The sequence below is a fragment of the Azolla caroliniana genome, unplaced genomic scaffold (assembly GCF_043228905.1).
Source record: "Azolla caroliniana isolate FFs.n. ecotype wild unplaced genomic scaffold, voAzoCaro1.0.p SCAF_3, whole genome shotgun sequence".
In the NCBI taxonomy this organism is placed as follows: Eukaryota; Viridiplantae; Streptophyta; class Polypodiopsida; order Salviniales; family Salviniaceae; genus Azolla; species Azolla caroliniana.
In genome coordinates this window covers 1,143,387-1,170,367 of record NW_028230438.1, presented here as the reverse complement: position 1 = coordinate 1,170,367, position 26,981 = coordinate 1,143,387, and the positions used below count along the sequence as shown (strand labels likewise).

General features: G+C 36.0%; 3 protein-coding genes, 1 long non-coding RNA gene and 1 pseudogene across 8 annotated transcripts in view; 3 read left to right on the top strand and 2 right to left on the bottom strand.

The window, feature by feature from the left end:
• The window catches only part of LOC147865763 (cytochrome P450 716B1-like), a 48,864-nt gene extending 47,618 nt beyond the window's left edge, over positions 1 to 1,246 (top strand). For all 3 annotated transcript variants that reach the window (XM_087316128.1, XM_087316129.1, XM_087316127.1), the window contains 2 exons: positions 48 to 238; positions 325 to 1,246. In XM_087316128.1, the coding sequence (XP_087172254.1) occupies positions 48 to 238; positions 325 to 627 (494 nt within the window). In that variant the 3' untranslated portion in view covers positions 628 to 1,246. The remainder of the gene's footprint in view (positions 1 to 47; positions 239 to 324) is intronic.
• The window catches only part of LOC147865760 (uncharacterized), a 52,909-nt gene that overhangs the window by 1,051 nt on the left and 24,877 nt on the right, over positions 1 to 26,981 (bottom strand). The gene's annotated exons all lie outside the window — the stretch shown is intronic.
• LOC147865759 (cytochrome P450 716B1-like) overlaps positions 9,363 to 26,981 on the top strand; it is a 44,098-nt pseudogene continuing 26,479 nt past the window's right edge. Inside the window, exon 1 of the transcript XR_015529439.1 lies at positions 9,363 to 9,408. The product of XR_015529439.1 is annotated as a cytochrome P450 716B1-like (transcript). The remainder of the gene's footprint in view (positions 9,409 to 26,981) is intronic.
• LOC147865761 (cytochrome P450 716B1-like) overlaps positions 9,392 to 26,981 on the top strand; it is a 36,284-nt gene continuing 18,694 nt past the window's right edge. Inside the window, exons 1-3 of one of the 2 annotated variants that reach the window (XM_087316137.1) lie at positions 9,392 to 10,373; positions 10,490 to 10,677; positions 10,780 to 11,103. In XM_087316137.1, the coding sequence (XP_087172263.1) occupies positions 9,392 to 10,373; positions 10,490 to 10,677; positions 10,780 to 11,079 (1,470 nt within the window). In that variant the 3' untranslated portion in view covers positions 11,080 to 11,103. Of the gene's footprint in view, positions 10,374 to 10,489; positions 10,678 to 10,779; positions 11,104 to 26,981 lie in introns of those variants that run through there. The other variant, XM_087316138.1, reaches the window with a different exon arrangement.
• On the bottom strand, positions 19,444 to 21,007 carry LOC147865762 (cysteine proteinase COT44-like). The gene is made up of 3 exons (XM_087316117.1): positions 20,463 to 21,007; positions 20,027 to 20,274; positions 19,444 to 19,907 (listed from the first exon to the last, which is right to left on the bottom strand). The coding sequence occupies exons 1-3, from the start codon at positions 20,956 to 20,958 to the stop codon at positions 19,539 to 19,541; spliced, it is 1,113 nt and encodes a 370-aa protein (XP_087172243.1). The 5' UTR covers positions 20,959 to 21,007; the 3' UTR covers positions 19,444 to 19,538.

The window sequence follows — 26,981 nt, the reverse complement described above, 5'->3', positions numbered from 1 at the left end:
TGAACTCTTATCATATTTGTATGTGTATTTTGGTGGTGATTACTCAGAGAACAAGGAGATCGCTGCAAGCAAGGCCCCCGGTGAGCTGTTGAATTGGGGAGATATACAGAAGATGAAGCTTTCATGGAGAGTGGTTCAGGAATCCATGAGGCTAACACCGCCAGTGCAGGGATCATTCAGAGTGGCACAGGAGGAGGACATGAGCTTCAATGGCTTCAGGATCCCAAAATCATGGAAGGTATTATATCTCTGACTGTCAATCCCCAATCCAATTCAAATAGATCACAAAAACATATCTACAACCCATTGCATTTCCCTGCCCAGATTTACTGGTCTGTGAACTCGACTCATCGAAACCCTAAGTATTTCCGGGAGCCGGAGAAGTTCGATCCGTCACGCTTCGAAGGAGCGGGCCCGGCCCCGTTCACATTCGTTCCATTCGGCGGGGGCCCGAGGATGTGTCCGGGCAACGAGTTCGCACGCATGGAAATTCTCATGATCATCCATAGCTTGGTCACTAAATTCTCGTGGTCCCTCAAGGACCCTAACGAGGCCATTGTGGTGGACCCTATGCCATTCCCCGTCAAGGATCTTGCTATCCTTCTTGAGCCTCGCATAGTTGTATGACTCCGATTACTTTTATTAAACATAGTGCGTCTTCGCAGAAGAGGTAATGTACCGATTATTGAACACTTAGCTCTAAATGGAAGACGAGATAGCCTCCACCCTATTTCTATACATCTTGCCATCGCCTATTGAATCTTGCGATTCCCCCATTCTTTCCTAACCCTTTCCACCATCCATATATACCTATCAATTAGTGTATCGATATACATAATTTCTTTTTACGTTTTCTTGGCTTATATACATTTGTACTACACACTTTTTACATTCATAATTGTTGGCGAGCAAGCAATCGCATAGTGGTATGCTTCCCCATTGATTCTCAAAGTGGAGTGGGTATACATGCTCAAATCATTTGCATACAAGAAAAATGAATTATTTATGTGTATTTCGAGCCTTTTAATCCATGGGTTGAAACTTGTGAACTCTAAACTCTTGAGGCAAGACACAAATTGAACTCTTAACAAACCCAAGACAAACGAAACCGCTTTCCCATTTTGGAGCTCAAAACCAACCAAGTCAATTTGTTAGCCATTAGCATAGTCAACCATTGTGTGGTTTTGGCTTGAATCAAATCATCACCTTTTGCTATATGTTAATACATGTTAAGGTTTAGGCTTTATTTGCACCATTCTATGTGAGATGTTAGATGTACAATGTAAATATCTTCTTAAATTTGGTGCGAAACATCATATTAGGTAGTGGTGGTTCACTAAAACCAAACCAAGTTAAATTGTTTAAGCCATTAGACAATTCAACCATGGCGTGGTTTTGGCTATAATCAAATGACTCTATATTGCTATGTGTTGATACATGTTAGGCTTTCGGCGTTGCACTATTTTATGTGAGGTGTTAGATATAGTATGTAAATCTCTTCTTCCATTCCATGCAAAACATTTTCTTTGGAGGGCAATGCTCGACAAATTTGGTGGCGTCTTTAAAATTTTCACACTTTTGGGACTCTGAGATTTATTCTTACAATGATTGAGGATGACACCATTTACAATCTCTAAAATATTACTTATATAGCCTTGGGTTTAATATTGACGATGAAACTATAGTTATCATTTTAGTGGCATTTCAAGTAAAGATTGAATGATTTACCCCCTCCATCACATAAAATAGTGGTTGAATATCTTAAGTGTTGAGGGTTATCGATCAAAGCAAAACAACACAAATGGGTTGGTTGTGTCGATGTTTGATGATCTCAAATAGAGGATAGTCTACAATTGTACATAGGTTAAAATAAAATTTGAGTCAATTGTGGTATCATTGTAGTCTTTATCGCACACATTTTTTAATATTTTGTATTTTCACCTAAGAAAACGAGAAAAGACAATCTAGATCATGTAAAGTGTTGAGATTAGACAAAGACAAAGAGACAAAGAGACAATCTAGAAGATATTGTTGTGATCTTGGAGGCATGTGCCGTAGTAGCTTATTTTCTCGACCAAATAAAGGGTTGAGTTTTAAAATGACGTGATGGCGTGTGTGCATATGTTTGTTTTGGTCTATGACCTTGGGGTACTTTGTGATTTTGATGCAGGATTGGTTATCACACCATAATTAAGAAATCGAAGATTTTGAGAATAGTTAGCTAGTTCATTCATAGTTGATTTCATCCTGGGTAGTGTGTATAACTAACATAACGTCGTCGTGAAGATTTTCGGCAATGGTGTGAAAATCACATAAGATGTATGAAATCAAGTGTCAATCATATAAAACAATAATAGTGAATATACTAAATCTAAGTAAGTTTAATATCTTAGTACAAAAGACGAAGATCTTGAAGAGATGCACTTTACTACATAAGAAACAGATATCTAAGTGTCAACTTATGTGGGTAAGAAGTTGCGAAAGAAAAAGAGAAAATTGTGAGATATCCCACATAGACATGACGAATAAGGCTCTCACCATATATAAGGTAGAGCAAAAGTTATTATCTTTGTGTTGAACTAAGAGTGGAGGTGGCCTAGCCACTCGTAAAGGTTTTGGCCAACCAAAACGGAACTGGACGATAACTGGCGATCGGCATCCGATATCCGATGACCAAGTTAATAAATAAATAAATATATATACAAGGATGGCAAGTAAGGATTCAAACCTTGCACCTCCTAGTTAAGAGTCAGTAGGATTGCCATGACATTTAGTTAAATTTATATTTCTATTATTGTACTTTTACATGTAAATTCACATACATGAGATCTAAAATAGTGACATGGTTATCATGCACCACATGTAATACATGAGCGCCAAATGGCAAACATGCATTTTATGCATGTCTTGTACCCTCACATGCATCATATGCATGAGAGCATCTATAAAAGAAGGGATGAAAAAGAAGAAAGGTTAGGCTCTTTTGGGTTATGAAATTAAGAACAAGAAAATTCGTTATCGAATTGATTGTGTAACTTGTTTCTTAAATCTAAAGGTAAAAGTTCAATCAATCTCTCTCAATTGAAAGTCAAGTGTTTATTCTCAATTTCTCTCTTTCAATCTAGCTTAAGTACTTTCTCGCTAAAGCTTGCGCCAACTTCAAGTCCTTCTGGTCTAGAACCCCGGCGGTTCCGCCTCATGATCCGCGCGTAGTGACGGATCTTCAGGACAACGTGTTTCTTAGTTCTCCATGAAATGACATAATATGCAAATAGAAATACAAGTCAGAGGTGGATTGAGAGGGATCCTTTAGTTGTATATGGTGAATCATGAGACGAGGAATGTCATGGTATGATAAGCGGAGTGAAGATTGGAGAACACTTAACCATATCAAACTTGGCCAGTATATTGTTGTTGAGAATCAAGCTAAACCTAGTCTAGTGTATGAACACACCCTTTGAAAACCTATGACCACTCAAAGGTCAAAAGTCACCACTACTCTCTACACATGAACTACGTGGCATAGAATCATATTCTATGACACATAAGTAATGAGTTCCATATTCCCCATGACTAATGAGTCTCCACATTCCCCAAGAGAGAGTGGGCGTTAATGAAGAGAGAGGGTGACCTTATATAAAGCACCCTCCGCCTACTTCATAAAGTGTTTGTTGTTGCTCCTTGTATTGCTACATTTTTGTACTAATTATTCTCCTTGTTAATATACATATTCTTCTCGAGTACTTCATTCCTCTTATTTATTTTGTGTCTCTCTCCTCTTCGCTTTTCTCTTTTCTCTCACACATAACACACATCTCTTCCGCTACATAGAATCATATCTTATTCTTTACAATTGTGAACAAAAGTGACATGTTGGCTTCTAAAGCACCTCGTCCTTAGTTATATCATAGATGTCACTAAGTGTCCTCAAATTTGTTCTACTTGCCCAAATTGGTTGTCAATTTCTTCACTTTTATGTCGTTGCAAAGGAGGTGCAAAGTTGCAAGCGATCGACACCGATATTCTCAAAGTTTAGGTTTCAAGCAACAAACTGGGTGTTAGAAAATGAAGAAGGCATTCCAACACTCCCAAGCTCCCAAACCCGCCAAAGAAAATCACCAAAAGCCGAGAATGAAGGACCTAAAATAAGCTCTCCTCCCTCCTTTTATAGGCAAGGAAGCGCCTCATTTGCATTAAATAATTTATAGGTAGAGAGGTGCCTCATTTAGATTGAATGGCCTAGTGGTTAGACCATTCACTTCTATTTGATCTTAAAGTCACTTTTAGTTGTTCTTAAGTAACTTTTAGATTGAATGGCCTAGTGCCCCTTTTTTCCGACTTGCTACACATTTTCTCTCTCTTACTTTTTCGCAGAAACTTTCACTCCATTCCTTATCCTCCTTTTAGCCATTTTTCTACCTCCTTTTGGTCACTTCTCTACCTTTGATCCCGCCACATCACTACATAGACTTTGATGCTAGTTGGATTAATCGTTAACAACATGTGTAAATTTAGGTGTCATACAAGGGTAGGCCTAAGACCTGTCCACAAAAATTGAGTTAGATACATGAGACAACCCTATCCACATGTGTCGAGCCTACGTAGTACCAACCTAGGCCAAGCCTTACATGGTCATCACAAACGTGTCGGGCTCAAGAGAATCATGGTCGAGCATTTCGACCTTGTCCATGTGACCATGTCCCTTTTGGGCTTAATAGTGCACCTCCAAACCAATACTATCCTTTCTTTGGAATATTGGAAAAAGATGATGGAGACATATGAGAGACTATTGCAGCCATTTCAGCTACGATGTCTCATTGTACTCTACACACTCCATTGGCCAAGTATTAATTATTGAAGAAGGAGAAGAAGAAAGAAGAAAGAAGGCCATTTGATTTGCTTAAGCTTACAACATCAAAATTGAGAAGTTGTTAGTCTTATCGTTAATTGAAGAAGAAGAAGCCAATTGGATTTGTTAAAGCTTGAAGTATCAGAATTGAGAAGCTTTTACTCTTATTCTTAACTTTTATAGCTTCTTACTTCTCTGACATTCAAAAGGATGCCAAAATCAGTTGATCCATACATGCATTTTTTGGGCATAGATAATGTGGTCTCCCAACTCAACTCATCGAAACCCTAAGTATTTCCCAGAGCTAGAGAAACTCAAACTTGTTTCACGCAAAATGTGCATATTCAACTGCTCTCATCACTTCTACCTAGGGATCGGCAATGGCTCGGCTCAAGCCTAAACCGTTTGGCTTAGCTAGCTTAGCGGTTCAGCTCGGCTTAGGCTTGAATTTGCCTTAACAGTTTGAGGTCAACTCGGCTTGGCTTGAGCCTCGCCAAACCGGCTCAAGTTGTTTAAGCCGTTTATAAACTTTAGAGAGAGGGGGGGAGAGAGAGAGTGAGTGAGGGAGAACTACACAGACGAGGAGAGAGAGAGGGAGGGAGGGAAACAACAGATAAGGGGAGAGAGAGAGAGAGAGAGAGAGAGAGAGAGAGTACACATAGGGGAGAGAGAGAGAGAGAAAGAGACTACACAGAGGGGAGAGAGAGAGAGAGAGAGACTACACAAAGGGGGGAGAGAGAGAGAGGGAGAGAATCGAGACCACAGACGTGAGAGAGAGAGTGGGAGGGAGAGCTTCTACAATGTATACTATATAGTATATAGTGGATCATCTGAGAGAGAGAGAGAGGGAGGGAGGGAGGGAGGTTTCCAAGCCGGTTCACAAACCGGTTTAGCCTAAACCGGTTCGGTTCGGTTTAGGTTTGAGATCCCATAAACGATTTAGGCTTAGCCAGTTTGGCTTGGATCAAGCCAAACCGGCTAAGCCTAAACCGAACCATTGCCGATCCCTACTTGTGCCCCAACGCCCCACCTCACATCGCAATGCATGTGAGCTAAGTTGTATGGAAGCAATGGTCTGAATGGTTTTAGACATTTTTAAACTCTTTGCAAGTAGATTTAGGGATGCCACCACCCCATACTTCCATCCCATTGAGAAGCACCGGTGTCACCAAACTGTCAAAAAGGTATTTCTTGAGGATCCAACACTTAATATCTACATGATTGCATGTGTTCTCAAATGCATAATATGCTCTCTTTCCCGCCTTTGAGCGGAGTTTAGCACATTCATTCCATCTATGATTTGAATGAACTTCAAGTCCAAGATATTTGAAACTTTCCACAAATTCGAGTGGCTCATTATTAACACGTTCACGTTCACAAGTGGAAGGATCATGCATTCCACGTTTAGATTCCTTCTACAATTATACAATTTTGGGTTATATAGAGAAACTTGATACACTAATATTACATGTTCTTCAAACCATATAAAGTCTCCTATATAGTTAACATTTAACAAGTTATAGAAATCCAAACATTAAGTTTAATCAATATTTTTAAAGTTGATGATTTCAAATACATAATGTAATTAAATCTAAGAAAATCACAAATAATTTATTACGATTTAACAAGTTCGTAAAAATCTAAAACATGTAGTTTTTTTAACATTTTTTAAGTTGATGATTTCCAATTACCAAATGTAATAAATACACGAATGTCACAATGGTTTTCACATTAGATTTTCACATAATATTAAATTAGGAAACTTTCTTGAAAAAGTTGGGGTGTCGATCTCTAGATATAAAATGCAACATTGGTTTATTAAGCATTTGATCTTCAAGTTCCAACTTCCAACATTGTGAGAAGGTCTGGGTCCAAGAAGAGGAAGTGATATCTATAGTTAATGAACATGTATTGCAGAGTGTAATCCATAGTGATTATGTTTTGTTCAATGAATCTTTATTCAAATTTTCTAAAATGGAACAATATTCGATGAACAATAGTGAAATCAATAGTGGCGAGGTTATCTAAATGTGCATGTGAGATGGGGAGAGAGACTATAGGGCTCTTGAGACCAGGAAATAAGATAAATAACATTATGATGAGCATAATGTGATAATGATGAATAAGTAAATGAAGTTGATAATGACGAAAATAATCATGATGATTATGAAGACGATACACTAGAATGCTCAACATAAATTAAAGTGAAATTTTGCATTCAAAAGGAGAAAAAAGGGAAATCCATTACTTCATTATAAATTGAATAATTGCAAGAGTAGAGGTGGCTTAAGAACTTTAGTGTAGATTATATGGAAAAAATTGTCCTCAAGAAGAAGAAGAACCACAGTTTTTATAGATATTGTAATAATGTATGATCCCCCTAAATTATCTCATTATGGAGCTTAAACCAAACCAAGTCAAACCGTTTAAGCTATTAGACAATTCAACCATGGTTTGGTTCTAGCTCGAATTAAATGATTGCCTATTGCTATGTGTTGATACATGTTAGGCTTTAGGCCTTGCATTAAATATGTGAGGTGTTAGATATAGGATGTAAATCTCTTCTTCCATTCCATGCAAAACATTTTCTTTGGAGGGCAATGCTCGACAAATTTGGTGGTGTCTTTAAAATTATCACACTTTTGGGACTCTTTCTTACGATGATGAGGATGGCACCATTTACAATCTCTAGAAGATTAGTTAGGTAAGCCTCGGGTTTATTATTGACAAGAAACTATAATTATCATATTAGTGGCATTTCAGGTAGAGATTGAGAGATTCACCCGCACCATTATATAAAATAGTGCTTGAATATCGTGGTGTTGAGGGTTGTCGATCAAAGCAAAGCAACAAAAAATGTGTTAGTTGTGTGGATGTTTGATGATCTCAAATAGAGAATAGACTGCAATTGCACATAGGCTCTAATGAAATTTGAGTTACTAGTTTTCACAAATGAGCTCTATGGGACACTTTATTATAGGAGTAACCTTGGCTTGCCTTAGAACATAGTGTAGACAACGGTTATGTTGGCCATATAGAGATATCCTCAACTCTGTGTGTATAGGGAATTGTGTGTGAAAACATCCATGGAAGATCGATTGCGACCTATGAGATGGGGTCTATACCATGGTAAGGATAGAAGTTCCATAGTACGTAATATTCGCGTTCGTTAGCCCAAACATTCGTTTTCCATACATTTGCAAACGAATGTGTATGTTATTCATAACATTCTTGTGTTTTTTTAAACATTGTTTACCTTATAATAAATAATGAGTGCAAAAGTATGGTATTTACCATACTTGGTGTTTTTCATACTCGAATTACAAGACTGTTCGAGAATGCGAATGTACGAATGGTGCGTATGCTTCATACTATGCGGCATAGAACTATCATGCATGAATGGTAGGAGTATGGTAAACACCCTCAAAGAATGATAAATACCATACTTTTCGATTAACTATTTATTACGAGGTAAATAAACCTAAAAAAAGGAAAAAAACGCAAGAATGTTTAAATAACATTTGCATTCGTTTTTCAACGTAGGAAAATGAATGTTATGCTAGACGAACACGAATTTTACGTATTCTTGTGTTTTTTTTTTTTTGTTTTTTTCCCCTTTTTGAAAATGTTTTTTTCCTTTTTTTAGGTTTATTTACCTCATAATAAATAGTTAATCCAAAAGTATGGTATTTAACATTCTTTGAGGGTGTTTACCATAGTCGAATGATTGAACCATTCGCAAATGCGAATGCACGTATGGTATGTATGGTTCATATGGTTAGAACTATGGCTCTTTAAATAATTTGACCTTGATGCTATAGTGTAAACCACCAAGCAAAGAGAGAGAGAGAGAGACACACACACACACACACACACACACAATTGGGATATGTACAATGTTTTCATATTTGATGGTAGCCATGGAGACAAAGCTTATCTACTAAAGTAGGCCCAACACCTTCAAGTGGCGTAAGCGAAATGGGACAACCCAATCCACAAAACTAGAGCCTACTTAGCACCAACCTAGCCCAAGTCTTTTATGGTCATTGCAAACTTATGGACCGACAACACACACACACAAATATGTCGCGCACAAGAGAATCATGGTCGAACATGTCGACCATGTCCATGTAACCTTGTGGCCTAATAAATAACCTCCAAAACAATACCATCCTTCATCTACATAGCCTTCTTTGGAAAAAGAGATGATGGAGACATATGAGAGAATATTGCAGACACACTTTTTCACTTCAGCTACAATGTCTCATTGTACTCTGCTCACTCCATTGGCCAAGCATTAATTGAAGAAGAAGAAGAAAAAGGAACAAGGAACAAGGAACAAGGAAGAAACCCATTTGATTTGTTTAAGCTTCAAGCATCTGAATTGAGAAGCTGTTAATCTTATCTTTAGTTGAAGAAGAAGATGGAGCCCATTTGATTTGTTAAAGCTTCAAGTATCAGAATTGAGAAGCTGTCAGTTACTCTCATCCTTAACATTGGAGCTGGAGGAAGAAGAAGAATTACCACTTGTGAAGCTTGGCTATGGCGTTCTTCACCTACTGTACCATCCCTGTAGAGTTCATCCTTGGGGTCACTGTGCCTCTACTGCTCCTCATAGCAGCGCTGCATCGGCTATGGAGACCCTCAAGCCAGAAGAACAAGCTCCAGCAAGAGAAGAAGCTGCCATTACCCCCGGGCCGTTTCGGGCTTCCTTTCATCGGTGAAACCCTAGAGTATCTGAGAACACAGCGGGAAGGGATCCCGTGGAAATTCTTCGATGACCGCATCTCGGCCTACGGAGAGACCTTCAAGACGAGCTTAGTCACTTCCCCGACAGTGGTCCTGGCTAGCCCTATGGGTAACAAGGCAGCCTTCTCCAACAGCTATACAGCTTGGCCTGCTAGCATTATCTCCATTGTTGGATCCAAAGCCCTTGCTGGGCAGGTCGGACCTCATGCCACGCGCATACGGAATGCCCTCATGATGTTCTTGCGGCCCGAATCCCTGCAAACATACACCACTGGTGTCGATCTCATCATGCTCAGGTTCATTAGGGAGCATCTCCATGGCAAATCTGATGTCCTTCTCTTCCCCCTAATGAAGAAGCTCACATTCACCATAGCTTGCGAAGTTCTCATCGGTCAGCGGGATGCAAAAGATCGAGATATGCTCCTCCTTCCCTTCAACACCATGATGAAAGGCGTCATGCAGATACCGATAAACATTCGGGGAACGAGATATAATAAAGCCCTCGCTGCGTCTGATGTGATAAGAAAACATTTGCAGCGATGGATCGATGAGAGAAGGAGACATATTGATGGTGGCTTGGTCACGGAGCATCAAGACACACTCTCCAAACTTCTCACATATACAGATGAGCATGGTCAATTTTTGTCTGACAAGGAGGTGAAGGACAACATCCTCATGTTGCTCTTTGCAGGCCATGATACCAGTTCCATTGTGGCCACCATGGCCTGCAAATATCTTGCATCTAATCCAAATATAATGGATGAGGTTTACAGAGGTTTGTTTGTTGCCACTCATTATCTGTTAGGAATGAAAAGCCAATATGTGCATGCCTCATTGTCTGTTGATGATGATGCATGCTTATTCCTACCGCCCCTTTGTTTTTGTGGTCAGAGAACAAGGAGATCGGAGCAAGCAAAGCCCCCGGTGAGAATTTGAACTGGGGGGATATACAGAAGATGAAGCTTTCATGGAGAGTAGTTCAGGAATCGATGAGGCTGGTGCCGCCGCTGCAGGGGTCATTCAGATTGGCACATGAAGATATGAGCTTCGATGGGTGTAGGATCCCAAAATCATGGAAGGTGTGTCACATATCTTACTTTCTCTGAGACATTCAAATAGAGCCTATTATTATAGCTCAGTTGATCCATACATACATGCATTTCTTTTGGTTTTGGGCGCAGATCTTGTGGTCTCCCAACTCGACTCATCGGAACCCTAAGTATTTCCAGGAGCCAGAGAAGTTCGATCCGTCGCGCTTCGAAGGAGCAGGCCCAGCTCCATACACATTCGTCCCATTCGGTGGGGGGCCAAGGATGTGTCCTGGCAATGAGTTTGCACGAATGGAAATCCTAATTATCATCCATCGCCTGGTCACTCAGTTCTCATGGATCCTCAGGGACCCTAACGAGGCTATGGTGGTGGATCCCATGCCATTACCTGTGAAGGGGCTTCCCATCCTCCTTGAGCCTCGCATTGCATGATTCAATTTCCTTCACTAATATTGTTTCTAATCTTTTGGAACAATAACAGATTTAGAACCACCCAAACTGTATGATTTCTTTCTGTGTAATGTATTCAGGCACCTTACTAATTAATGAGATACTTGTTTATAGATTCACAAACAATGATTTCTTTCTGTGCAGTTAATGACTTGAGAATTCAGAAATAACAAAACACACTTGTGGTATGTATTAGCTAACGAAGATATAATGGAGAAGATCTTCCTCCTCCTGCTTTAATTATCTAAACCATACAATGCCGAACAAATTCGCAAGCAGTAAGCCTGTGAATAGGTGAGACTCGAGAGTATTACTTTAACCCTTTGCAGACTCATGAAGGAGAAGATGATAGAATAGTTTTTCTCATGGACACACAGGGATTGAGAAGAAGTGGTGCGTGCGTGTCCGTGTATATGTATGTATGTATGTATGTATGTATGTATGTATGTATGTATGTATGTATGTATGTGTATGTATGTATGTATGTATGTGTATGTATGTATGTATGTATGTGTATGTATGTATGTATGTATGTATGTATGTATGTATGTGTATGTATTTATGTATGTATGTATGTGTGGTGTATGTACATTGTATTTACATATGTATGTATGTTCATGTATAACGTGTGGAGGACAGGTGACCCATAGTACGAACCATACGTGCATTCGCATTCTCGAATGTTTTAATAATTCGAGTATGCTAAACACCCTCGAAGTATGGTAAATGCCATACTTTTATATTCATTATTTATTATAATTTATAAGGTAAAAAATATTTTAAGGTAAGAAAGTTAAGGTAAAAAGTGTAAAAAAAAAAACCATAAAGAATGTTTTGATAATATACGCATTCGAGTATATTACGTACTATGCAGGAATCGGCAATGGCTCGGCTCAAGCTTAAACTGGTTTACCAGTTTAACGGCTCGGGAGTCGGCTCGTTCAGCTTTGGCTTGAGTCTGGTTAAATGGTTTGAGATTGGCTTGAGCTTTGCCAAACCAGTTAAGCCGATTACCGACCCCCAGTTACTGAGTACATGCTCATTGCTAACATAAAATGCAGAAAATGGAATATAGTAGTTTTTGTCTTGTCATTGTAGTAACTCTTTGTGCAAAATTACAATTATTAGACAAGATGGAAGCTTTCTTGTTCTTGCCAAGATCTGCATTTAATTTCTCTGCTTAGACTTTATTGTGTTACCCAATTGAATCTCTTGGCCTCCTCCTTTCAACTAATATACAGATTCACAATTAGCTCCATTTTAATTTTCGTCTCTTGACCTTCTCTATGTATAGAACGTCTCTTCAAGTACATTTCTGCATTTCATTGTTTTCACCAGACCTGCATCCTTGCGTCAACTTCTCATTGCCACTCTCTTCCTTTGTGCTTGTTGTTTCTGCAAGATTTATACATTCCTGTCTCAACTTCGCCTTTTGTCTTTGCATCTTTACTGTTTCTACTCTAAGACCCAATCGCCATTTCTAATCCTTGAACCTGCATTTAGGAATTCTATACTATGATTTTTGCCAGATCAGCATCAATCCCATGGAAGCTGGCACAAATTACATGAATGCCCAAGAGTCTGGTTTCAAAACTTGTCCCAAATCCAAATATGTATCTACTTTCCACGAGATATTGTTGCAACACAACAACTAATGTGTTATGCTTCATGTTGTATTCAATGCTTGCATGCAAGGTTTGATTACTGTTGTGTTATGTTTCATGCAAGATTTGATTACCACTGCTTGCAATCATGAATTCAAATGAACTTGGTGCCTAGAATTAAGACACACAACATGATCACATACTTCATAGAATGACCTAAAAGCTCCAATGAATCTTCAAGTCCCTATATTTGAATCCATTTCAAGCACCCAATTTCATTTATTGTTCAAATTTTTTTTGTCTTATTTTTATTGATTATTCTATGTTTTTTAAATTTATGTATAGGTACATACATAAACATGGAAGATCGTCAAGCTATAACTCTTTTATCTTCACCCACAAACGCAACATCAGTATCCGTCCCTAGAATCATATCAAGGACAAGAAAAAGAAGTTCATGGACCAAGCAACACATGGTCACCATCAAGGACGAAGATGTATCTAAATGTTGATGTGCTTATTGTCACTTGTTATGGTCAAGCTCTACATGTACAACTTCTACTGCCAAGCATTTATTAGATAGGCATAATAGTAATAGCACGTCACAACCACAAGCTTCTAGCAGTGTTCTTGTCCAAACTCAAATAGATGCATCTACATCTACAGTAGCTATATCTCGTACTCAAGAGAAGAAATTTGATAGTACTATTGTTAGATTATATACTTTCATCAATGCTACCTCATGCACATATTGAGTCTTCTAGTTTTAAAAGATTAATGCATGATGTCTTGCCCAATTATCAACTTAAATCAACTCGTACACTTAAAAGATTAGTGTTACGAATGTATGTTGTTCTTCGTCATTTAGTTATTAATTATTTGTCCTCACAAAGTTTTAGATATGCTATAACTTATGATGTGTGGATGAATAATAGTTTCAAAGGATTTTATCCCATTGACATTACATTGGGTCCCTTTGGAGTCTAGTAAGCCGACTAGTGTGCTCTTAGACTTTCTAGATGTCTTTTTGGGAGATGGGGTAGGAAAACGTGTCGGAAAAGCTTTATTCGCGCATCTAAAGTCATTTAATATCTCTTCACGTATTCTATCTACAACTTCTAATGGTGCTAGTGAATCTCTAGTTGCATCAAAAGAATTGGCTCAATTATTACTTTGCCATCTTGGACAAGAGATTTTACAATCATCACATATGTTAAGATGCATGGTACATACATATCAACTTGGGTCTAAAGTCTACATTAGAAGCTATTAATCCTTCTACTATGAAGCTAAGGAAGACATTACATTCTATACATACAAGTAATGTGAGTAGAGATATATTTAAAAAATATTCAAAAACCATGCATGAGAATGGGGAACATGAACCTTCGTGTCTAGATTACATTACTAGATGGAATTCAACTCTAATTATGTATCAACAATCCCTAAAGTTAAGAGATGTCTTGATTTGTACCACGAATGACAAGGCCATTGTTAATGAGTCGTTGACCATACACTCTTCATAGAAGATTGGAATCATATACAAAGTATGGAACAATGGTTGCTTGTGCTTGCTAAAATTTGTAATTATTTGAGTGGGTCAAAGTACCCTACCCTCTCACTAGTAGCGCTTGCATTCAACCACATATTATCACATTGTAATAAGTATATATCTATGGATATGAACTCCGTTGATTCACCCTCTGAGAAGATTACTCTTCAAGTGCAACATGAGGCTAGTACCAAATGCCTACAATACCTAATGAAGTACCAAGAATCCTTGAAATCTGTTCCATCTCGAATCGCAATGTTTCTTGACCCTCGGTAATGTTTTTTAATTGCAATTTTCCCCTTTTTAATCTTTTTTTCTTACTAATAGTGTCTTATGTTTGGATGTAGAGTTCTAAAACCAACAAATCCAATTGAGAGAGACCTCGATGTAGAGTTGGTGCAAACTGTTTTAACAACGGAATATCATGATCCTAATGTGAAGGATCTCAATTTGAATATATGGAGTTTTGGTGTATCAACAATGAGAAATCTCATGTCATCAGTTTGGTCAGAAATTGAAGATTTCTTGAAGCTTCCACAATCCAAGACTACCATACTTGACCCTCTACATTGGTGGTTTACCAATAGGTTTCATCAATATTGCATCATGTTTTATTAAACACATTTGTTGCTATTGTTGGTAATTAAGAAACACATTTTAACACTATCTTTTTTGGTCGTTTAAAACACATCTACTTTTCCAAGGATGTACAAAATGGCATGTGATTATTTAACAATTCCAACTTCATCGGTGTCATTAGAGGAAGCTAACTCCGAAGCTCGTGATAACTTTGAAGATAGACACTGGTTGCATTCATGCATAGTTGTTAAAAAACGCGTATTCTGCGTTTAGAGTACGTTTTAGAATACTCTGAAGTATTCTACACGTATTCTAAAAATTTGACGTATTCTACGTATTTAGCAAGTATTTATCATTTCAAAAAATATTTTCTTCTTTTTGAAAAAAAAAACTTTAAAATTTAAGAAGTATTTAACGTATTTTACATGTATTCTAAGTATTCTAAACGTATTCTAAGTATTCTACACGTATTCTAAGTATTTAACGTACTTTATCTATAAAATATGTATTCTAAGTATTTAAAAAGAAGAAGTTAGAATACGTATTGTACGTGTATTTTATGCTAAGTATTTTACAACAATGCATCCATGCACTTTCAAGGCAGAAATGTGCATACGATCTTGGTTAGATTCACTTGACAATGTAAATATTCCTCTACATGAAGATATTAACGATGCTTATAATAGTTTAGATATCAATTTAGAAGAGACGATGGCATATGATGATGTTATTGAATACTTGTACTTGGACAAGTGAAAATGGTTGGAATACAACCAACTTGGACAATTGATGACTTCTTACATTTTTTGAATAGTAAACATTTACATTTTTCTCATTTTATGTTTTCTCTTCCTTTTTAAACTAAGAGACATTTGTCTTGTTTTTCTTTAAATTTTTGTCATTGATTTTGTTTTCGTGGTATTGTTTGTACTATAGAGACATTTTGATCCTTTTAATGTGTTTCAATCGTCATTAAATTCACTAATTCTTCAGAGATTGAAATGTGAAACAAAGCATTAAGTGTTTTAGTTGTTTTTATTGGAACATACTATTTGATCTTCATCACTTGTCTTTACTTAACCATTTATGAGAATAATATTTGTTCCCATACAATACTTCCATGAGTTCCAACATTGCATATATTATTGGGTAATAACCATATGTAAGGTTTACGTTTAGGAGATGTTAATATCTATTTCAAACTATCAAGTTACAATATTCCAAACTGGTTTAGGGATCGGTTCGGTTCAGGTTTGAGAACCATTAAACGGTTTAGGCTTAAGCGGTTTGGCTTGGATAAGGTCAAACCGGCTAAGCCTAAACCGAACCGTTGCGGATTCCTAATACTATGGACGGGTCTATTAATATGTATAACTATGTGTATGCTAATGTGTCGGCATAAGTGTATGTTTGTGTGAGTAAATTTTATGTATATGTGAATGTGTGTGTGTGTGTTGGTGTATGAAGGGTATTTTGGGAAATATGTAGAGTTGGTTCTTTTTGTTCGTGGATATGTCACATGGTTGTAGGTTTTGACGAGTGACAGTTGCCTTAGGGAATTGAATCCAACTTAAGAGTTCCTTTACTTCTTTTGATTACATTAAATTGAGATATATAAAGTAGAGAAAATTTCTCGACATCATACAGTAGATTCCGGTGGGCTTAAGATTGTAATACAATAAGAGTTAAATAATAGAGAACACCATTATAATGATTTCTAAAGGGCTTGATTTCAATGTACAATAATAAATTTTCATACAAAGGATTTTTAACGCTAATTTATCAAATATGAGAGATTAAGATGATCGAAAGTAAATAAATCGAAAGAGTGACGAGATGAGATCTTTAAGTTTTGGAATATAGAGTCTATGATTGACAACCACATCACTCTTTGTCTTTGTAAACCTCCTATGTGACCCCACAATTTGCTATCCTGCAATCATTTGTCTCTTGATAAAGCCTATGCATCTCTTGTAAAATGTTGATCCCTTGCAATGACCTCTCGTTCTTTATTTAAAGGTTTCAAGAGCCCACACACCAATTAAAAACTTCCTTTTTGTATAAGTTAGACGGTAGACCTTATACTATAGCAATAAACTCTCCATCTTTATTTAAATGTTTCCTGAGTCCACTGACCAAATGAATAATTTCTTTTTTCCACCTTCCAAACTAAACTATCACAAAAAATATATCTTAGTTTTCATTTTGTGATCAACTTTTTCCCTTTTGTTACCCTTAATGGGATTCAAAGTGTACACTTTACCATTCTATAAGTATATGACGTAATAAAATCCAAGTTTTGAAATTTAGGGCAAGAAGCATGAATCAAAAAGTAAAGTTGTGGCAAAAGTCATGCATGGGCAAACAAGAGCGCCCACGTGAACAAAAAAGCTCATAGCGTCTTGATATGATATCGGATTTCGAAGTTCAAATAGTTGAAACAAAGCCAACGAAGTACGCTATGATATGACCTAATAAAATCTAAGTTTTGAATTTCGGGCCAAGAGACATGAAGGAAAAAGTAAAGTTGTGGTGGAAGTCATGTAGGGGCAAACAAGAGCGCTCACATGAATCAAAAAGCTCATAGCATCCTCATATGATATCGGATGAGTTATGTTCCTTTATTTCTATGTTGTTATCTCTTCTACGCCCCTTTACATTACTTCTTTGATCAAAACCTTAGGCTAATATAAAACTCAGGTTTTATGTATTTTATGGGCACCTTATTTGGTGGCAAAAGCCATTTAAGTCCCCTAGTCTCGTTCCACTATTTTTTTTATTGAATTTGGTCAAGTTGGAATTTGGTAGTAGAATATAGGTTCCCCTTCTTCTTATTTTCTCTTGTTATTGTTCAATGTAGGGGAGAGGATATAGGAGAAGATAATATAGACAATCGATTGACCTCTAAGCATATATGAGCATATGAGAAGGCAATTGTGTTCACCATCATAACAAAGTCCTCAAAGTCATGTATGAGATGTTTAATTGGCTAAATAAGGCATTTTGTCCATCCTAAGTTTATACATGCTCTACCTCCGAAGTATGATGAGTTAAGTCACAACAATGATGACACAAATGAGATATCCCTTACTTTCCTTTGACAAATGTTATTAATACTTCAAGAGGAAGGTTGTGGCTAGGAAAAACGAACAATTGAACATAGACTTTATCAGAACAAGAAGAGAGCAAGAAAGCTATGCAAAAGTCTTTTTAGTAATTTGTCACAACTTTGGAAAATTAGTGTTGAGGTTATCCACATGTGCATGTGAGATGGGGAGAGAGACTATAGGCCCTTGAGAGCGGGAAATAATACAAATAATAGTAATGAACGTAATATGATAATGATGAGGAAGTAGATGGAGATGATAATGACAATAATAATCATGATGATTATGAAGACGATACACTAATTTGTTCTGCATAAATTAAGGCAAAATTTTGCATTCGAAAGGATAAAAAAGGAAATCCATTATTTCATTATTAATTGAATAATTGCATGAGTAGAATTGGCTTAAGCATTTTAATGTAGATTATATAGAAAAAATGTCCTCATGAAGAAGAAGAACCCCACATTTTATAGATATTGTACATCAATAGTGTATGATCCCCCTAGATTATCTCAAGCAAATTAACGCCAATAAAAACTTTTAACTCATTTTCTTGCTTGATGTTTGTTTCGACATGTGTCTTGTCTCCCTCTTGGGCTTCTTGATTGTCTCTCAAATCTCTCTAGCCTCTTTTCTCTCCTGTTCCTCTACACCACAAAGCCATGGTTGCACCTAAGTTCGTCGCTTAATCCAATTCTAATAATTGGCATATTCACAATTGCTCCTTTGATTCCTCATCAATGAATTTTCCCAATCAGATGCCCTAGATATTTGAGCTGCTAGAATTTTGTTACCACAAATAAAAGTGTAAAGCTTGTTTTTCATTGGATTTCATTTATTATTGATTTTCACTTATGTTTTGAGTTTGATAATTTTGGCACACCTCAAAGTCAATCCAAAATTTCATGATGCATGCATAGAGGAATATTCACGTAACAATGCCTATGCACACAAACTTACTGATGAGTCTCTTTAACCTTGTATTACACTAATAATGTCTCCCTTTTAAATGTGAAATCTTGAGACCGAGCAAAACATTGATTTAAAAAGTCAACAATACAAAGGAGAATAACATAATTTGATGTTTCCAAAGTCAATCCTAGACATGTGTGCTAGGTCTTGGAACGGGAAAATAATTTTTTACGACATTGAAGTTTTATCACACAATACAATGAATGAGTGAAATGGTTAGGATTTGAAATTAAGAGGCAATGATTAAATTATGAGACTGGACGATATGACACGAAAAACATCAGCAAATCGATTTTAGAACTCTTGGGGGTCCATACTCTTGTCAATAAAATATCACATCATTATATATATGTGTACAGTGTGTCAATTTAAAATACCAAAATTCTCCAAACCAACATTATTAAGAACTTACAATACAATGTGATGCATCTTGCAAATTTGCCTCCAACTCCTTTTGAATGAATATATCATACAATCTCATGGGTGGGTCAATTATTAACACCATGATGTCCATCCATTGAAATTATTCAGCACCAAACAAACAAAAGGATATGATAGACATGGTATTATTGAGAACACAAACTCCTATGCTTCGGATTTCCCTCGCCAACAATATGTTACAAACTCCTAAACAACAGGATAGATGGGGTAGTTGTTGATACCACAAACTCCTTGTGGAATGCTTCCACCTCTCCTAATATGAGCATAGCCATTCATTCCCCAGTATGGACCCCAAGAGTTCTTCACTATCCAATACTTCACACCATTAACATTTTGACCCCATCCGATGAGCGTTACGACATGATTGGATGTCCCTGCCATGTAAGGGCAAGTCGTGCCGGCATCAAAGATACCGCTCGCATATCGGAGGAAGTCATTGTTCGCATAAATCGATACAGAGATCGGCTGTTGCGCAAGGGCACATAGCAAGGCAGCTTCATTCGCCATGGGGACACCATAAATTGCCGAGATATTGGCCACCTTGCTTGTGCGTGCCTACGAGAGAAAAAGAATAATGTATACATGTTAGACGACACATTGCATAGCCTAGACCAAGCCAAGAAAGAGGTTGTATAACCCTAGGGGAGCCTAGAGAGACATAGAGAGGGATATACTTTGACAACATTGCAAATGCCGCGAGTGCTCGTGCTGCCACTAAAGTAAGGGTAGTCGGCCTCAGAGGCAATGCCTCCATTGTTGATGACCCACTGTAAAGCATAATATTTGTAGCCACCGTTGCAACCATACGAGTACTTGGTCTCGCAACTAACGACCTCTTGTTCGGAGAGGCGGAAGAGTTTACCCGTCCTGATCGCATACGCGCTCTCTATTGTGGCCACACTGCTGAATGCCCAACAACTTCCTGTATAATTGAGGGTACATAACACTTAGCATTAGGGTCTATCTAGCTTTGATGCATAGACGAAGCTTGGAGTTTATGATATGGATTAACCTAGAACCCAATTGGACTTGTTGTGTGTAGTGTATGTGTGTGTGCACCCATGAATGAGATAGATAGATAGATAGATAGATAGATAAAGATTTCATTACCACATTGTCCTTGATCTTTGATTGGAGTAACGACGGCTCGCGATCGCCAATCAAAATTTGTAGGGAGCGAGGCAGGATTGCAGAATGTAGCACTGTCCGGCGCCTGCTGATTAGTGGAGGTCTTGTTGGAGGTCTTGTTATCGCCGGGTGTTTTGCCATCGGACCCCTCCCGCCCAATGAGGAAGGTTGCGACCGCCTCGTCAAAGCTCAGATCGGCAAAGTGGTTGAGCCCGAGCAAGAAGGAAGAAGAAGAAGAGATGTTGTTGTGGCTCATCATGTATAGAAGATTATCCTTGAATCTCTTGAATCTCTTGAGCTTTCGGATGGGGTCCGATCCGTAAACTTTGTCCTTACCGAATTTCTTCATCCATTTCTCGAACTCATTCAAAACCTTGGCATCATTCCATGCATTATCATTGCCTTCGGCAGCATCTATCGCAGAAATGATCACAAGCACAAGGCTCACCATAGCTGCCAATCTCCAAATTAGTGCCATCTATGTGTGTCTGTGGGTGTGTGTATGTGTATGTCTCTTATGGCTTACCTTGAATCATATACCCTTTTCCTCTCATTTACAAAGGAAATCACCTGATCATCAATGTCAACTAAATCAATATCTAATTTGCAGGTCAATTCAACACTTCTTCGCTAGCATTCCCAAAAGTTAATCCAGGTATGGGCCTATCAACCAAGCATTTAGGGTGGCCCAACATAGTTATATTCCTTATCCCACCATACCTTCAAATTATATACTCCCTGAAGTTTGACATTAATCCCATATCGTATTAGATAATTGTAGTGCCAATATGTATGTTCATGGGGAAATATATGATCTATAATTCGCTTACCCACAACAAGAATTGGAAACCGGTAATTTTACCCGATACCTTGGTGCGTTTTTATAAATTCCTTGAAATATTGTCGAATAAATGTCAATATGATATATGTGTCTTTTTCGTCGATGCACACAATTCTATTAATAAATGTGTCTGAAAAAACACTCATTACAATGGTACCACAATTGAGCGATGTTCTCAATATCTCATGGAATATTCAATCTCGATCATTTGAAATTTATACCAATAGATCATGCCAAGACATTATAACTGAGAAACGTGAACCAAATCATAATGGGTACTTAACCTTGTTATGCTCTTCCAAGGGTCAACACTCTAATATTTAAGCTAACAAAGAATTCCAGAGTGCAAAACCAACAATATGCACTTCCTAAGGGTCTACACTTGGAATATTCCATTTTTCCAATGGTCAACATGGCAACCACCACCAATACACAAAATTGTGATCTTCCCGCCACATTGCATCATTAACCGGTAGACTTGCTCTCACATCATCATAAACCATATCATTGTTATCCCTACAATTATTGTCAATATTACCTACATTAACAAAACAAATATACAACACATCTTAAATCACACCCTTACCCTTACGAAATATACTCTTATTAACTTTGACGTTATAAAAACAATTATGCTTGTTCTTTTTGACACAATTATCACCATCACGAAACCATCATCCACGGTAAACCTACTACAAATATCCTAAAACATTGTGAACACTGGGTCATTTGAAACAGGTAATATGTCGCATTCTCTTTTTCATATCTTAGTGAGATGTTAAAAAATGCCTTATTTAAGCAGAATTTCAACAAGGCACAACGCATGTGTATGTGGTTTATGAAAACATAGCGAAAAAAAGAACTAACTAATATCACGTCAACAAAATCATCCGACGTATATTCTATCTACCATGTTTTTGTCCAAATCTTAGACAGGGGTGTATTTGTCAACACAAGTATAATAGTAACACGGGTCCTTGTGCATATTCTAAAAAGCATGCCCCATTGAATAAGTGACTTCTTCTAATTATGTGTGTATATTTAAATATAATACATCTTAAAGCAAATTGTGAACCTTGCAATTAAGAGATGCTACTATGTCAAGAGAAAATTTCCATTGACACGTGATACATGACACTGTCAATGTATAAATAAACTAGTCTACAATAACATTCCAATCATACGAGTAAATGATAGAGTATAAACTTATCTCCGATATACCCCAAATGATAAAGGAGAGTTTAGATAACATGTACACATACAAGTATACTTAATTTCTAAGTTCAATGATTGTTACACGAAAATTATAAGTAAGCCCAACTTATATATTACGTCAAAATTTAACAATTCATATTGTTCAAAATTTACAATAAGCCATAACCATCAATCGAATAATAAGTCTGGTAAAGCCGTCTACTCAGGATTAGCTCTTTCATCAGGATTGTCCTCATTGGCTTCGTTAGTATGCTAAGTTGAATTGTTAGTATGTTCAGACTCTGAAATGTCTTCTATTTCAACAAGTTGCCCTGCGTCTTCATCTATAGTTCCACAAGTTTTCTAAAAGTCATTTGGAACATCTAAGTTTTATTGATATGCTTTGCCCCAACTTCTTGGTCTTGATCAGGACAACCCCAGATACCTTGGATCCTCATTTTGATGACATTAACTTGCTCAAGGTCCTTCTCTAATGCAATAGAGTTCCTGATAATCTTTAAGGCGTATGTTTTAGTAGTACATGACAGTAGAATGAAATTGCACAGGTAACATCAAACTGAAGAATAGAATATAACGTTAATCTAAAATGATGTAAGTTTTATATTATATACCTGTGTCAGAAAACTAATCTAAAACTCATTGAAAATTTGAAACAATAAAATTTGAAAAAATAAAAAATCTTGGATTTTTAATTGGAATCCAATGCGATGCACTAGATTTCAGTTGAAAATCCAAGTTTTTTTTTTTTGTAATTTTTAAAATTTTTTCCATTAAAAAATAAAAAATGGATTTTCAGCTAAAATACTATGCACTACATTATATTTTAGTATATATAGCTAGAATCTAATGCAATGTGTTGTATTAGAGTCGAAAATCCATTTTTCTTTTTTCTTTTTCCAATGTTATTTATTTATTTATTTTCCATATAAAAAAATAATAAACGGCTTTTCAACTGAAATCCGATACACTACATTAGATCGTAGTCTATACAGCTAGACATTGATGCATTGAATCAGATTTTAGCTGGCAATCCTCTTTCTTTTCAATTGTTTTTCATTTTTTCAAAAAATAAATAAAAATATATTAAAAAAGTGGATTTCCAACTGAAATCTAATGCACTACATCAAATTTCAATTAAAAATCCAAATTTCTTTTAGGTTTTTCATAAAACAATGAGATAATAAAAAAATATTACATTTTCAACAAAATCTGAACCATTGAGTCGGATTTCAATTGCAAATTAATGTTTTATGAAAAAACATAAGAAAAATATTGGACTTTCAACGGAATCCGATGCATTGCATCGGATTTCTGTCGAAACTCAGTGATTTTGAATGGAAATCCGATGCAGTGCATCGGATTTTCATTGAAAATCCAGTTGAAAATGATCTGTTTTCAACGGGAATCCGATGCACTGCATCGGATTCCCGTTGAAAACACATCATTTTAAATGGAGAAAATCACAATTTGTTTATTTTTAACACTTTTTTAGAGAAAAATATAAACAAATAAGAAAATTTGTAAACAAACAAGAAAAAGTGGACTTTCAATGGAAATCCGATGCAGTGCATCGGATTTCCGTTGAAAATCCATTTTTTTCAATTCCTATATATTTATTTATGATAAAAACAAAAAAAATTCAAAACAAATTCAAAAACAAATTCAAAATATCTGAAAAATTGGAAACAAATAAGACAAAATGGATTTTCAATAGAAATTTGATGTAGTGCATCGGATTTCTGTTGAACATCCATTTTTTGCAATTTTTATTTATTTATTTATGTGAAAAAATGAAAAAACATTTAAAAAATACAAAAAAATATTTTAAAATATGAAAATTTGGTAACAAATAGCAAAAAGTGGACTTTCAATAGAAATCCGATGCAATGCATCGGATTTCCTTTGAAAATTCATTTTTTCAATTTCTATATAGCTATTTATGAGAAAATAGACAAACAAAATACCAAAAAAATTCTAAAAACTATGAAAATTTGGAAAAAAATAAGAAAAAGTGGATTTTCTACAGAAATACGATGCAGTGCATCGGATTTCCATTGAAAATCTATTTTTTCAATATTTATTTATTTTTTATAGAAAAAATTAAAAAAAAATTCAAAAAAATTCAAAAAAAAAAGCAAATTTGGAAAAAAATACGTAAAAGTGGACTTTCAACCAAAATCCGATGCAATGCATCGGATTTCCGTTGAAAATCCATTTTTTAAATTTTTATTTATTTTTTTATGGGAAAAATAAAAACAAATTCAAAAACAATTCAAAAAATAAGAAAATTTTCAAAAAAATAAGAGAAATTGGATTTTCAATTGAATCCGATGCACAGAATTGGATTTCCATTTAAATCTAATTTGTCAATTTTTATTTATTTATTTACGAGTAAAATAAAAAATGTTTATTTATTTATTTATGGGAAAATGTTTTATTTTTTCAATTTGTATTTTTTTATGTATTTTCGGGAAATCCATGCAATGTATCATATTTTAGTCTATGTAGCTAGAATTCAATGCAATGCATTAAAATGTAAGAGTATTTTTTTAATGGAATTTTTAAAAAAAAATCCAAGACTTACAGGAATCTGATGCATTATATCCAATTCTAGATGTGTAGAGTAAAATTCGACATGTTGCGTCAAATCTAGATGGGATGAATCGGATTTCTGTATGACATCAAAGGCTTACTATGAGAATCTAAGAAAAATGGAAAACATCTTTAAGACATTTTTTAGATTCTACTGATTTTGGTAGAAAGCTTCTCTCACATAATCTAATCTTGTAAATGGAAAGTACATAATGAAATATCATAACCAAAAAGTGAGGAGGAAAGATGCATCAAGCACATCTACTCTTACATTGGATAATGTTTATATATTAGTGTATGACTTATCTTTGACCAAAACAAGTTATCTGTGACAGACCACAATGAAGATACTAAAAGAGGATCTGGAATGTGGCTTCAGACACAACAAAAAGACAAACAAGAAGCATGACTCATAAACTCGATGAGGTTGGATTGCAATTGGATCAACACAATGCATTAGTTGTCATTGGTGATGAGGATGAGACCTCATAAACTCGTACTAGTTCATCTAATGGGTATGAAGATGATGACATAAACTTGAAAAATGATTGTCCTGATACGTTAACTATAAATATTGTATTGCACATCAAGATTTGGATTCAGAATTTCTATAAATATTGGGGTTAGTCATTTTGGACATTCATTTGTAAGTTTGGCATGTCCATTATTTAGGCATTTTTTTGAACACTTAAATTTCCGTACATGTTAAAAATCAATATATTTTTGGGTCATTTTGGGTCATTTTTGGGTCCTTTTTGTGAATCACCCTAATTTGTGTCATTTTTTGATGGACAGTTCTCAAAATGCGACATATTACCTGTTTCAAATGTCCCGGTGTTTGTGTTCCCCTTGATACCTTCATCATCATAATGAAGCCCATATCATCCTCCCAAATCACATTATTAACAAACACACATTGCTCCTTATTGCTCTCATCCACCTCCATGAAACACATCATAAACCACATTCTTACAATTCAAGTTATTCCCACACACTTTTATCTATTTCAAAGTCCATATCATTCTTCCAAACCACATCACTATCAAATACAGTCACAACATTACCTTTCCATGCACTCACAACATTATTCACATCCATAAACTTATCTGTTATACTGAAGCATAACCATATCACCATCATCACCTACACTCAAATCATCATACACAACCCTAAACCATATTAGTGTATTTAACATCATCATCCCAAACCATATTATCATAATTCTTCTACATATATGACATCATCTGTATCATAAGATGTACTAGCTTTTGTATCTTACAAAAAGAAGTGAGATGAAATGTCTCCTTCTGTTTTTCTTATGTAGACTTTTCAAGTAATATACTAAGATGAAAAAAAAAATAAATAAAATCTTCCAAAATACGACATTGTCAAGTACATTCCCAATCTCATCATCATATGCATTCACATCATTAACCACATCACAATCATGATTAATATCATCATCCCTAACCATATGATCACGTTTTTGTAATATAGCAAGCATCACCACCCTTACTAAAATTATCAATTGTACGTTTATGATTAGCCTCTCGTGTCACCACATGTAAGAGAGCCACCTCACAAACTTTTGGACTTTCATTGACCATCTTCCACCATGTCATTGAGTATTTGAAGTCCTTCGTTGCATAATCCATATATCCTCAAAGAGTTAACTCTATTGATTAGTCCAATATTACTCGGCACAAGTGCTTCAATCTCAACCTCGATGCCATCCTCCCATCAATATATAGAGTTTAGAAGTTGTTTCCCTCTCATTCTTGATTTGTACAATATTACCCGACATGCCATATTCTTTCTATTAGCTTCCAAATTATGTTAGGAAGTGGGTGTTG